The sequence below is a fragment of the Entelurus aequoreus genome, linkage group LG02 (assembly GCF_033978785.1).
Source record: "Entelurus aequoreus isolate RoL-2023_Sb linkage group LG02, RoL_Eaeq_v1.1, whole genome shotgun sequence".
Taxonomy (NCBI): Eukaryota; Metazoa; Chordata; class Actinopteri; order Syngnathiformes; family Syngnathidae; genus Entelurus; species Entelurus aequoreus.
Window position 1 is genome coordinate 39,596,972 of NC_084732.1, and position 14,985 is coordinate 39,611,956.

At 42.4% G+C, this 14,985-nt stretch overlaps 1 protein-coding gene across 1 annotated transcript in view; it reads left to right on the top strand.

The window, feature by feature from the left end:
- The first annotated feature begins 301 nt into the window (after positions 1-301).
- Positions 302-14,985, top strand: part of qser1 (glutamine and serine rich 1) — a 38,538-nt gene continuing 23,854 nt past the window's right edge. Inside the window, exons 1-2 of the mRNA XM_062026647.1 lie at positions 302-663; positions 2,212-2,315. Of these exons, the coding sequence (XP_061882631.1) occupies positions 554-663; positions 2,212-2,315 (214 nt within the window). The 5' untranslated portion in view covers positions 302-553. The remainder of the gene's footprint in view (positions 664-2,211; positions 2,316-14,985) is intronic.

A 14,985-nucleotide genomic window follows, 5' to 3' on the forward strand; every position in this document is an offset into this window, starting at 1 on the left:
GGACAAAACGGTGCTTGCCAAATCCTCTCATCAGTGAAGCATGTTTAATATAAACAGTGGTATTTCTAACAATTAGGAAGGTTTGTGTCATGTTTGTTCTCCTACAGAAAATAAATTAAAACAAAAAATTTATATTTTTTCTTCATCTTTTTTCATTTTCATACATCTCCGAAAGAGGTCCAGGGAGCCACTAGGGTGGCGCTAAAGAGCCGCATGCGGCTCTAGAGCCGCGGGTTGCTGACCCCCGATCTAGCCCCACAGTTTGAGATACACACTATTGATTAATACACTTGCTCTTGTATTGGATGTTGCTGTAGAAGAAGAGGTGCATGCTGGGAAGTCCACTATCATGGGTACGTGAAAGCATGCAGGACTTGAACACGCTCACCAGTAACCAGCAAGTGACCCAAAGGGGGGAAAGGCACACTTTTCCATCCGGGGAATAGCGCGTCTTTACGGGGGGCCGAACCGTCCAGTGCACCGCAGCAGCAGCCGCCACGATGTGTGTCCGCCGCTCCACGAAGCTCCGCCGGGGAAGCGAGTCGTTGACCGGATGATGGACAGGAACTACCCGAGCTCCAGCTTTGCGGACGCGCCGGCTCCGGCAGCACAGCCCGCAGCTTCTTGGGCCTGTGACCGCGGCTCGGCTACCATCAAACCAAGGTAACTGGTGAGGGAGGGGAGTTGGCCGGGTCACCTCACTAAGGAAATGTCGGGGATGGAGGGCCTAGGTGTTACAGCGCTGCGGATAGTGAGGCAACCAAAACAACGTTAACAGTATTTTCAATTAGCTTCGTGTCCACAAAGTAGTAAAATAATGTTAATATTAGTATAGTCCCACGTAGGCCTACTTATTTGAGGTTATTATGCTTTAGAGGAGTGATGTGCAAACATGCTAAAGTTAGCCAACTTATCTCAACTTCGTCACCAGTAATAGAAACCATACTCTGTGGTAGAAGTGTAGTAGCTGTTAAAAATAACTTATATTTCGCGCATACACGACTTTGAAGTTTGTTATATTCTAAAGCTAAACCAGTGTAATTTTCAAACTAATGCGAATAAAGAAGCTTAGTTACAGTCAATCAATCAATCAAAGTTGATTTATATAGCCCTAAGTCACGACTGTCTCAAAGGGCTGCACAAGCCACAGATCCCACATCAGGGCAAAAAAAACCTCAACTCAATGGGATACAATGAGATACCTTGGAGGGGACCGCAGATGTGGGGATGTCGAGTGGATCGAGTTAATAGTGTGAGAGTCCAGTCCATAGTGTTGTGGTTTGAATTAATTATATTAATTGATTATCCAGGGCAGCACGGTGGACACAGGGGTTAGTGTGTCTGCCTCACAATACGAAGGTCCTGGGTTTGATCCTGCGCTCAGGAGTTTGCATGTTCTCCCCGTGACTGCGTGGGTTCCCTCCAGGTACTCCGGCTTCCTCCCACCTCCAAAAACATGCACCTGGGGATAGGTTGATTGGCAACACTAAGTTGGCCCTAGTGTGTGAATGTGAGTGTGAATGTTGTCTGTCTATCTGTGTTGGCCCTGTAATGATGTGGCGAGTTGTCCAGGGTGTACCCCGCCTTCCGCCCGAATGCAGCTGAGATAGGCTCCAGCGACCCTGAAAGGGACAAGCGGTAGAAAATGGATGGATGGAATTGATTATCCAATATAGTGATGCAAGTTAGATAGACCTGTGTTGCTGTCATTGTGTTTTCATTGTGTCATGTCAGCACAGCACACCTCTACTGGGAAATAATGGCCTCTGATTAGATGGTCAGATAAATCAATCTGTTTATATTTTTGAAACAGTTTTGTTTTTCCATAGGACAAATGTAAAACAAAGTTAAATCAATAAGCAATGGTAATAACATGTAACACAGTGCAATGTTTACCCACTGAACACTTGCAGCAATTAAGCTACCTTTTGTAAAAAATACTTGCAGCCCACTTTACTATTTGATTTCTATTCTTCTTTAGTATTATTCTGGACTTTAACCAGATTGTATAGAACAATTGACCCATCCATCCATCCATTTACGACCGCTTGTCCCATGCAGTTATTTTGCTGCTGGGACATGTGTACCACTTTTGTCTGTATTCTATTGCTATGTCAAAAAAAGTTAAACTTTCTATCTTGTCACCGTATTTCTCCATTATGCTTGCTGTATGCGTAATTTTAATTGTGTTGTGTTTTTATTCGGTTCCAGTTATGGCGCAGCACAGCTCGATGCCGGCCTCCTTCAGCAACATAGTTACACTTCAACACCGCAACTCCCCACCTACACTACAGCACATCTGGCTGCTGCCACAGGTGAGCTTTTGTCGCTATAAAGGGTCAAAAACAACATTTTATACATCCAAGTGCCAAAAGGAGGGAGCCGGTGATTTATGAAAACTTTAAAAGTATACATTGTGTGTTCACCATGAGCTCTGATGACATAATGATTGTGCGAGTTTCATGTTAACATTAGATGCCGCTGACTTTGCACTGCAGTGTTCATTACATTTTTATTTAGATATTACACTTTAGTTATCTCTGCATTAGAGTGCAGTATTTTGACAATCCTTTTAGAGTTATCTAACTAAAGAACTGATACTTGGATACCAAGTCGATACCAACACACAAAATACATATATTTATATAATAATGGCGGCAAGTGCCGCTTAAACATAATGAGAGGCCCCATGGCTGAGAAGTTTATATATACTGCGATGCTGGGAGGCTTTTTTGAATGTTAAAGGTTGCCTGTTATTATTTATGACCATATTCATTAGAGCAATATTGTTTGGTGTGATGTAATAGTGGGATATAGCAGTGGTTCTCAACCTTTTTTCAGTGATGTATCTCCTGTGAACATTTTTTTTTATTCAAGTACCCCCTAATCAGAGCAAAGCATTTTTGGTTGAAAAAAAAGAGATAAAAAAGTAAAATACAGCACTATGTCATCAGTTTCTGATTTATTAAATTGTATAACAGTGCAAAATATTGCTCATTTGTAGTGGTCTTTCTTGAACTATTTGGAAAAAAAGATATAAAAATAACTAAAAACTTGTTGAAAAATAAACAAGTTATTCAATTATAAATAAAGATTTCTACACATAGAAGTAATCATCAACTTTTTGGATTGTAACAGAGATCCTTCTGGATTCATGAACTTAATTCTAAACATTTCTTCACAAAAAAGAAATCTTTAACATCAATATTTATGGAACATGTCCACAAAAAATCTAGCTGTCAACACTGAATATTGTATTGTTGCATTTCTTTTCACAGTTCTTTTTGACAGACATTTTAGTGAGGGTCAAACCATCATGGCATGGGGGAAACTCTGGGTTAATGGTAATGAATGGAATAGCCTACTTGATTTGATGTTCAGTTGATGAACTTACATTCATATTTTGTTGAAGTATTATTCAATAAATATATTTATAAAGGATTTTTGAATTTTTGCTATTTTTAGAATATTTAAAAAAAATCTCACGTACCCCTTGGCATACCTTCAAGTACCCCCAGGGGTACGCGTACCCTCACTTGAGAACCACTGGGATATAGGGCCACTGGTGTTATTTTTTTGAATATGTACAGGTAGTTAGCTCTTGGCAGCTGGTACTGCAATTTAAATTCTGTGCAAAAAGATGTTAAAGCACAGCAATCTATTAAAAGTCCAATAGTTAACTTCAGTACTTAACAGTCTAATACCGTTTCCAATAAAGCAGTAAATAAAGGTAAATGGTTTCTGTTTTTTTAATTTATTTATTTATTTTGTGTATCAAATAAGTACCGAGAATTGGGGAAATTCACATGTATGGGTATCGGCTCCTGAAATTTTGGTATGGCGACAACTCTACTTCCTTTTATGCTTTTATGGCTATTGTCAAACTTTTCCTTTGCTCCATCACTGGTATTTTTTTGTTGTGGCATTATAACAAACAAACACAAAGAACACACAAGTTACGCAGTCCTTTAGATGCTTACTTAACTGAAGTCTCAGGAGCAATGTTTCCTCTAATTTTTCATGTGCCTGAGCAAACTCAAAAACTCCCTGAGCTTTTAGTGAAGCACATGTGAGCAATATCCGATATGCACACTGTGGCCATACCAGCAGCACATCTGTCTTAAAAATGACTTAATGACAATTAAAATGTTTTCTGATAATAATCAAATGACAGCAGTCATTTTCATGAGATAGTTTTCTAATATAAGTTATTTGGCCCACTTGCTTTTAATTTTCCTGAGAGAACTCTCCTGAAGGAATCAATAAAGTACTATTTATCTATCTATCTATCTATCTATCTATCTATCTATCTATCTATCTATCTATCTATCTATCTATCTATCTATCTATCTATCTATCTATCTATCTATCTATCTATCTATCTATCTATCTATCTATCTATCTATTTACAAACCCCGTTTCCATATGAGTTGGGGAATTGTGTTAGATGTAAATATAAACGGAATACAATGATTTGCAAATCATTTTCAACCCATATTCAGTTGAATATGCTACAAAGACAACATATTTGATGTTCAAACTGATAAACTTTTTTTTTTTTGCAAATAATTATTAACCTTAAAATTTGATGCCAGCAACACATGACAAATAAGTTGGGAAACGTGGCAATAAATACTGATAAAGTTTAGGAATGCTCATCAAACACTTATTTGGAACATCCCACAGGTGAACAGGCAAATTGGGAACAGGTGGGTGCCATGATTGGGTATAAAAGTAGATTCCATGAAATGCTCAGTCATTCACAAACAAGGATGGGGCGAGGGTGACCACTTTGTCAACAAATGTGTGAGCAAATTGTTGAACAGTTTAAGAAAAACCTTTCTCAACCAGCTATTGCAAGGAATTTAGGGATTTCACCATCTATGGTCCGTAATATCATCAAAGGGTTCAGAGAATCTGGAGAAATCACTGCACGTAAGCAGCTAACCCCGTGACCTTCGATCCCTCAGGCTGTACTGCATCAAAAAACGACATCCGTGTGTAAAGGATATCACCACATGGGCTCAGGAACACTTCAGAAACCCACTGTCAATAATTACAGTTGGTCGCTACATCTGTAAGTGCAAGTTAAAACTCTCCTATGGAAGGCGAAAACCGTTTATCAACAACACCCAGAAACGCCGTCGGCTGGAAAAGTGTATTGTGGTCTGACAAGTCCACATTTCAAATTGTTTTTGGAAACTGTGGACGTCATGTCCTCCGGACCAAAGAGGAAAAGAACCATCCGGATTGTTCTAGGCGCAAAGTGTAAAAGCCAGCATCTGTGATGGTATGGGGGTGTATTAGTGCCCAAGACATGGGAAACTTACACATCTGTGAAGGCGCCATTAATGCTGAAAGGTACATACAGGTTTTGGAGCAACATATGTTGCCATCCAAGCAACGTTATCATGGACGCCCCTGCTTATTTCAGCAAGACAATGCCAAGCCACGTGTTACATCAACGTGGCTTCATAGTAAAAGAGTTTTTCGATTGATTGATTGAGACTTTTATTAGTAGGTTGCACAGTGAAGTACATATTCCGTACAATTGACCACTAAATGGTAACACCCGAATAAGTTTTTCAACTTGTTTAAGTCGGGGTCCACTTAAATTGATTCATGATACAGATATATACTATCATATATACTGTCATCATAATACAGTCATCACACAAGATAATCACATTGAATTATTTACATTATTTACAATCAGGGGTGTGGAGGGAGGGGGTGTGGGGGGGGGGGTATGGACATCAAGTAGTAGACATAGAGAGAGAGAGAGAGAGAGAGAGAGAGAGAGAGAGAGAGATCAGAAGGCATAAGAAAAAGAATCTGCATTTGATTGTTTACATTTGATTATTAGCAATCCGGGGAGGGTGTTAGTTTAGGGTTGTAGCTGCCTGGAGGTGAACTTTTATTGCGGTTTTGAAGGAGGATAAAGATGCCCTTTCTTTTATACCTGTTGGGAGCGCATTCCACATTGATGTGGCATAGAAAGAGAATGAGTTAAGACCTTTGTTAGTTCGGAATCTGGGTTTAACGTGGTTAGTGGAGCACCCCCTGGTGTTGTGGTTATGGCGGTCATTTACGTTAAGGAAGTAGTTTGACATGTACTTCGGTATCAGGGAGGTGTAGCGGATTTTATAGACTAGGCTCAGTGCAAGTTGTTTAACTCTGTCCTCCACCTTGAGCCAGCCCACTTTAGAGAAGTGGGTAGGAGTGAGGTGGGATCTGGGGTGGAGGTCTAGAAGTAACCTGACTAGCTTGTTCTGAGATGTTTGGAGTTTAGATTTGAGGGTTTTGGAGGTTCAGTTGAATATGCTACAAAGACAACATATTTGATGTTCAAACTGATAAACATTTTTTTTTGTTGCAAATAATCATTAACTTTAGAATTTGATGCCAGCAACACGTAACAAAGAAGTCGGGAAAGGTGGCAATAAATACTAATGAAGTTGAGGAATGCTCATCAAACACTTAGTTGGAACATCCCACAGGTGAACAGGCAAATTGGGAACAGGTGGGTCCCATGATTGGGTATAAAAGTAGATTCCATGAAATGCTCAGTCATTCACAAACAAGGATGGGGCGAGGGTCACCACTTTGTCAACAAATGCGTGAGCAAATTGTTGAACAGTTTAAGAAAAACCTTTCTCAACCAGCTATTGCAAGGAACTTAGGGATTTCACCATCTACGGCAGACCTGGGCATTCTGCGGCCCGCGGGCCGCATCCGGCCCTTTGTGCGTCCCTGTCCGGCCCGCGTGAGGCCAATTATAAATTACAAAATACATTTTAAAAAGTATCTATGTCGAGTGTGCAATACAACTGTGCTGCTTTTGTTTTGAAAATCGTTATTTGTATTACTTCCGTGTGGACGTATGTGTGTGCGTGATTGTGAGTGAATGTGAACAGCTGCAATCATTAATTACAAAATAAAGTTGAAAAAACATCTATGTCGTGCGCGCAATACAACTGTGCTGCTTTTATTTTGAAAATTATTATTTATGGGCGTGTGTCAGTGTGTAACCTGCGAGTGAAGGTGCACATGCAGCGACAAGTGATGCACGGTTTACACCCGAGACGCTAAAAAGAGAAAAGTTGATGAAGAATGGTGTGTTTCCAACAAGACATTGACTGCCATGCAACGTTCCCTCTAAGGTGCGTGCCTGCGCAATTGCGCACTGCTCAAGCGTCTGCTGCGCGCAGCAAATATATGCCGCGCACCAAATCAAATCCCATCTGAATTCTAAACAAAATAAACATATTTATTCTATGTAATTTTGCAATGCAACTTTGAGTGACAGTGACAACAAGCGGCCCTAACGGTGTTCGTCAACACCGTTCAATTGAACACCGTTCAATTATTGTAACGTCTATCCAGATGCTTCGAGGCCAGGAATTATATCGATCACTTTATTGAGCAAAACTGTTTATATTCGGCCATAACCACACCAAAAACATAAGTAATACACTTCTATCTCGAAAAACTAGTCATTTTCTGCCGTACAAACCAGGCCAAAACCAACTTGTCATCTGTCACCAACACGCATAGCACTAAACCACTGGTGCGTTTATGGCCACACAAAAAGTCGGACAACTCAAACATCACACAAAGTTACACTATGACTCCTCAGTCATATGTGTGCTTATTTTACTGTCATTTATTATTAATGTTAATTTATTTATATTAGTCATGGAATGCTGTTACATACACTATGTTGAAGTATTACTATTAATTATTATTATTATTTATCTTACGGTATATATCAAAAATAATATTGAGCAAAATTTAATTGAAATATTGTCGATGTGGCCCTCCAGCAGTGCTCGGGTTGCTCATGCGGCCCCCGGTAAAAATTAATTGCCCACCCCTGATCTACGGTCTGTAATATCATCAAAGGGTTCAGAGAATCTGGAGAAATCACTGCACGTAAGCAGCTAAGCCCGTGACCTTCGATCGCTCAGGCTGTACTGCATCAACAAGCGACATCAGTGTGTAAAGGATATCACCACATGGGCTCAGGAACACTTCAGAAACCCACTGTCAGTAACTACAGTTGGTCGCTACATCTGTAAGTGCAAGTTAAAACTCTCCTATGCAAGGCGAAAACCGTTTATCAACAACACCCAGAAACGCCGTCTGAGCTCATCTAAGATGGACTGATAAAAAGTGAAAAAGTGTTCTGTGGTCTGACGAGTCCACATTTCAAATTGTTTTTTGAAACTGTGGACGTCATGTCATGACCAAATAGGAAAAGAACCATCCGGATTGTTATAGGCGCAAAGTTGAAAAGCCAGCATCTGTGATGGTATGGGGGTGTATTCGTGCCCAAGACATGGGTAACTTACACATCTGTGAAGGCGCCATTAATGCTGAAAGGTACATACAGGTTTTGGAGCAACATATGTTGCCATCCAAGCAACGTTACCATGGACGCCCCTGCTTATTTCAGCAAGACAATGCCAAGCCACGCGTTACATCAACGTGGCTTCATAGTAAAAGAGTGCGGGTACTAGACTGGCCTGCCTGTAGTCCAGACCTGTCTCCCATTGAAAATGTGTGGCGCATTATGAAGCCTAAAATACCACAACGGAGACCCCCGGACTGTTGAACAACTTAAGCTGTACATCAAGCAAGAATGGGAAAGAATTCCACCTGAGAAGCTTAAAAAATGTGTCTCCTCAGTTCCCAAACGTTTACTGAGTGTTGTTAAAAGGAAAGGCCATGTAACACAGTGGTGAACATGCCCTTTCTGACGGTATAGCTCGGTTGGTAGAGCGGCCGTGCCAGCAACTTGAGGGTTGCAGGTTCGATCCCCGCTTCCGCCATCCTAGTCACTGCCGTTGTGTCCTTGGGCAAGACACTTTACCCACCTGCTCCCAGTGCCACCCACACCGGTTTAAATGTAACTTAGATATTGGGTTTCACAATGTAAAGCGCTTTGAGTCACTTGAGAAAAAGCGCTATATAAATGTAATTCACTTCACTTCACTTCACTTTCCCAACTACTTTGGCACGTGTTGCAGCCATGAAATTGTAAGTTAATTATTATTTGCAAAAAAAAATAAAGTTTATGAGTTTGAACATGGGCAGCATGGTGGCAGAGGGGTTAGTGCGTCTGCCTCACAATACGAAGGTCCTGAGTAGTCGTGAGTTCAATCCCGGCCTCGGGATCTTTCTGTGTGGAGTTTGTATGTCCTCCCCGTGACTGCGTGGGTTCCCTCCGGGTACTCCGGGTTCCTCCCACCTCCAAAGACATGCACCTGGGGATAGGTTGATTGGCAACACTAAATTGGCCCTAGGGTGTGAATGTGAGTGTGAATGTTGTCTGTCTATCTGTGTTGGCCCTGTAATGATGTGGCGAGTTGTCCAGGGTGTACCCCGCCTTCCGCCCGAATGTAGCTGAGATAGGCTCCAGCGACCCCCCACGACCCTGAAAGGAAAAAGCGGTAGAAAATGGATGGATGGATGGAGTTTGAACATCAAATATCTTGTCTTTGTAGTGCATTCAATTGAATATGGATTGAAAAGGATGTGCAAATTTAGTTCTCCTTAAAACATTGACACGTTGCACAATGAGATGTAAGCATTAGATAAAGTGTACATTCCTGTAACTGTCTGTCTGTAAAATATATCATTTTATTAGCATTTCTGTATTCTAGTAACAGCATTTCATGATTAATATCCATAAATTAACATTCTTAATAAATGACAGTAGAATAAGCACATATCTGATTGGGGAAGGATAGTGTAACGACTTTGCATTTACACTTTGTATGGTGTTGGAGTTTTCCGACTTTTTGTGTGGCCATAAACGCATCAGTGGCAAGTGTTGATATGACAGATCACAAAGAGTTTTTGGCCTTTTGGTACGGCAGACAATGACTAGTTTTGCCAAAGAGAAGTTTTTACTGATGTTTTTGGTGTGGTTGTGCCCTACAAAAAACAGCTTTGCTCAATAAAGTGATCAATAGAATTCCTGTCCTTTTTAAAGCGTCTTAACAAACGTTACAATAATTGAACAGTGTTGGCCAACATTGTGTTACTTGTACAGCTTGAGCGGTGTTTTAAAACAGAACTAACTAGCGGCTAACATCCGTCCTGCGATGAGGTGGCGACTTGTCCAGGGTGTACCCCCCTACCACCCGAAGGTTCCAGCACCCCGCGAGTCCGTGAGGGACAAGCGGTAGTAAATGGGTAGATGGTTGGACTCAGGAAATATGTCCCTGGACACAGGAGAACTTTAAAGGCCTACTGAAACCCACTACTACCGACCACGCAGTCTGATAGTTTATATATCAATGATGAAATCTTAACATTGCAACACATGCCAATACGGCCGGGTTAACTTATAAAGTGCAATTTTAAATTTCCCGGGAAACTTCCGGTTGAAAACGTCTAGGTATGATGACGTTTGCGCGTGACGTCAATGGTTGAAGCGGAAGTATTGGGGCACATTGTATCCCAATACAAACAGCTCTGTTTTCATCGCAAAATTTACACAGTATTCTGGACATCTGTGTTGGTGAATCTTTTGCAATTTGTTTAATGAACAATGGAGACTGCAAAGAAGAAAGCTGTAGGTGGGATCGGTGTATTAGCGGCTGGCTGCAGCAACACAACGAGGAGGACTTTGAGTTGGATAGCAGACGCGCTATCCGACGCTAGCCGCCGAACGCATCGATGACCGGGTGAAGTCCTTCGTCGCGCCGTCGATCGCTGGAACGCAGGTGAGCACGGGTGTTGATGAGCAGATGAGGGCTGGCGTAGGTGGATAGCTAATGTTTTTAGCATAGCTCTGTTGAGGTCCCGTAGCTAAGTTAGCTTGAATGGCGTCGTTAGCAACAGCATTGCTAGGCTTCGCCAGGCGGTACAGCATTAACCGTGTGGTTACAGGTCCAGAGTTTGGTAGTATTGTTGATCTGCTGTCTATCCTTTCAGTCAGGGGCTTATTTCTTTTGTTTCTATCTGCATTTAAGCACGATGCTATCACGTTAGCTCCGTAGCTAAAGTGCTTCGCCGATGTATTGTCATGGAGATAAAAGTCACTGTGAATGTCCATTTCGCGTTCTCGACTCTCATTTTCAAGAGGATATAGTATCCGAGGTGGTTTAAAATACAAATCCGTGATCCACAATAGAAAAAGGAGAAAGTGTGGAATCCAATGAGGAGCCCTTGTACCTAAGTTACGGTCAGAGCGAAAAAAGATACGTCCTGCACTGCACTCTAGTCCTTCACTCTCACGTTCCTCATCCACAAATCTTTCATCCTCGCTCAAATTAATGGGGTAATCGTCGCTTTCTCGGTCCGAATCGCTCTCGCTGCTGGTGTAAACAATGGGGAAATGTGAGGAGCCCTTCAACCTGCGACGTCACGCTACTTACGGTACAGACAAGGCTTTTTTTATCAGCGACCAAAAGTTGCGAACTTTACCGTCGATGTTCTCTACTAAATCCTTTCAGCAAAAATATGGCAATATCGCGAAATGATCAAGTATGACACATAGAATGGATCTGCTATCCCCGTTTAAATAAGAAAATTTCATTTCAGTAGGCCTTTAATTATGACCAATGTATTTAGCTCAGCGTTCAACACAATTATCCCGCAGCATCTGGTGAGTAAACTGGCCCCCCTTGGCATCAGCCCCCCCCTATGTAACTGGCTGCTTGACTTCCTCACAAGCAGGACCCAGTCTGTGCGGGTGGGCAACAACACCTCCTATGTCATCTGTCTGAGCACCGGCTACCCTTGCTGAATCTTGAGTCTGCTGCTGTCCACCCTGATGACCCATGGCTAGGGCTGGGGGATATGGCATAAACAATGATCCCGATTCATTTTTCTTTTTTATATCATCCGATCTCGATTAATATCACGTTGGTTTTTTTTTTTATTGAAAAGGATTCTCCCGTGTAGGATTATTTTGAGTATTGCATCCCTACTGTTTACTACTGCAGTGTCTTGTAACAGGCATTTCCACCATGTTTGATTGAGGTATAGAGTCGTATGTACATGTATAATAATTTTGCTTACTTGAGGTGCAACAGTACAGGTAACCGACGATACGGTCCATACCTGGTTTTAGGACCACGGTTTGGCTTCTTTTTCGGTATATTTTGGGGGGTAAGGAGAACAACTTTTTTTCCTCTTAAAGCTATTTTGTTTTTTTGCTTGTCATCACAAACATTTTGCAGTAAACAAAGTATAATCGGTGTACTTAATACAACAAGAGTATATTTCAAGTGTACATTTACTAAACAACACTTTCAACTGGTAAATTATTATTTGTATTTAATTCTTGAATTACTTGTATACATCAGTGCTTCTCACCAGTGCTTTGGCAAACAACAGATTGTGGAGTTTTTAAAACTCAAATCCTGTATCTTATATTTAATGTAAGTACATTAAAGTTCAGTTTGAATTTGAGGTACTGTAATATAAAGTGTATCAACTATGGATGTAACGGTAAACGGTATAATGATAAATCGTGATAAAATTCCAGACGGTTAGTAATACCGTCTAAATTTGTAATTACCGAAAAACGTCATTTATTAATGCATTTTAGGCAACAGTGCTTACTTCCCGGAAACAAAGTCACAGCAGCGCAAACTACACAGACTTTGCTCCGGAGTTTTTCCCTCAGAGTAAACAGAGCCAAGTGCTTGGTTTAACTTCATTTTCCCTCGCTTCATTTCAATGGAGTCACGGCGTACGTTTCAGAGCGCACTGCTGTTTTTAGATGGAGACAGGGGTGGACAATATTGAAGACAGACACATTTGTCTCACACTAAAAGTATAAAGTGACGGAGAAAACCATTTGATGTTGCTTTTATTTTCTTAATACAGTGTTCATTAGCTGTGACTGAGCGTTAATACTCGTGCTTTAACTGCAAACTGTATCAGAGTTCAAATAACATAAATAGTAGCTATAATATTTTGTCATCTCATCAAACTGAACGCAGGCTGTGAAGATTGTGTATTAGGGGTGAGAGGTATCACTCCTGTTTATTTTTGTTGGCCCAACTGTTGCACTGAACCACTAGGAGGTGGTGTTAGAGAAAAACAAAGCTTGTTTATTAGACTTCATTTTCATTACCCAAACTGCTTTGAGTTTTATACTGATATAAAAAAGTAAACGCCATGTGTTTTTTTTCCACATGTTTTTTCAAAGCTATGTATTACTTTAAAAAACATTCATGTGACACAGCATTTTGTTCATGTTTTATTGTGTATAGGTAATTCCTATACGACATATTTCTGCCCAAACTCTTAATGGATCTGTCCCGATACAGAATCTACATGTACATAACTTAAAAAAATAATTAATAAATAAATAAAAATACCTCCATCCATCCATCTTCTTCCGCTTATCCGAGGCCGGGTCTCGGGGGCAGCAGCCTAAGCAGGGAAGCCCAGACTTTCCTCTCCCCAGCCACTTCGTCCAGCTCTTTCCGGGGGATCTCGAGGCCTTCCCAGGCCAGCCGGGAGACATAGTTTTCCCAACGTGTCTTGGGTCTTCCCCGTGGCCTCCTACCGGTCGGACGTGCCCTAAACACCTACCTAAGCAGGCGTTCGCGTGGCAACCTGACCAGATGCCCGAACCACCTCATCTGGCTCATCTCGATGTGGAGGAGCAGCGGCTTTACTTTGAGGTCCCCCCGGATGGCAGAGCTTCTCACCCTATCTCTAAGGGAGAGCCCCGCCACCCGGCGGAGGAAACTCATTTTGGCCGCTTTTACCCGTGATCTTGTCCTTTCGTTCATAACCCAAAGCTCATGACCATAGGTGATGATGGGAACATATATCGACCGGTAAATTGAGAGCTTTGCCTTCCGGCTCAGCTCCTTCTTCACCACAACGGATGGATACAGCGTCCGCATTACTGAAGACGCCGCACCGATCCGCGTGTCGATCTCACGATCCACTCTTCCCTCACTCGTGAACAAGACTCTGAGGTACTTGAACTCCTCCACTTAGGGCAGGGTCTCCTCCCCAACCTGGAGATGGTACTCCACCCTTTTCCGGGTGAGAACCATGGACTCGGACTTGGAAGAACTATGGACTCGGACTTGCAGGCGCTGATTCTCATCCCAGTCGCTTCACACTCTGCTGCGAACTGATCCAGTGAGAGCTGAAGATCCTGGCCAGAGGAAGCCATCAGGACCACATCATCTGCAAAAAGCAGAGACCTAATCCTGCAGCCACCAAACCGGATCCCCTCAACGCCTTGACTGCGCCTAGAAATTCTGTCCATAAAAGTTATGAACAGAATCGGTGACAAAGGGCAGCCTTGACGTAGTCCAACCCTCACTGGAAACGTGTCCGATTTACTGCGGGCAATGCGTACCAAGCTCTGACACTGATCGTACAGGGAGCAGACTGCCACAATCAGACAATCCGATACCCCGTACTCTCTGAGCACTCCCCACAGGGCTTCCCAAGGGACACAGTGGAATGCCTTCTCCAAGTCCACAAAGCACATGTAGACTGGTTGGGCAAACTCCCATGCACCTTCAAGGAACCTGCCGAGATTATAGAGCTGGTCCACAGTTCCACGACCAGAACGAAAACCACTCTGTTCCTCCTGAATCCGAGGTTCGACTATCCGGCGTAGCCTCCTCTCCAGTACACCTGAATAGACCTTACCAGGAAGGCTGAAGTGTGTGATCCCACGATAGTGGGAACACACCCTCTGGCTCCCCTTCTTAAAGAGAGGAACCACCACCCCGGTCTGCCAATCCAGAGGTGCCGCCCCCGATGTCCACGCGATACTGCAAAGTCTTGTCAACCAAAACAGCCCCACAGCATCCAGCACCTTAAGGAACTCCGGGCGGATCTTGCCACCGAGGAGCTTTTTAACTACCTCAGCAACCTTAGCCCCAGGAATAGGAGAGTCCACCACAGATTCCCCAGGCACTGCTTCCTCATAGGAAGACGTGTTGGTGGGATTGAGGAGGTCTTCGAAGTATTCCCTCCATCGAT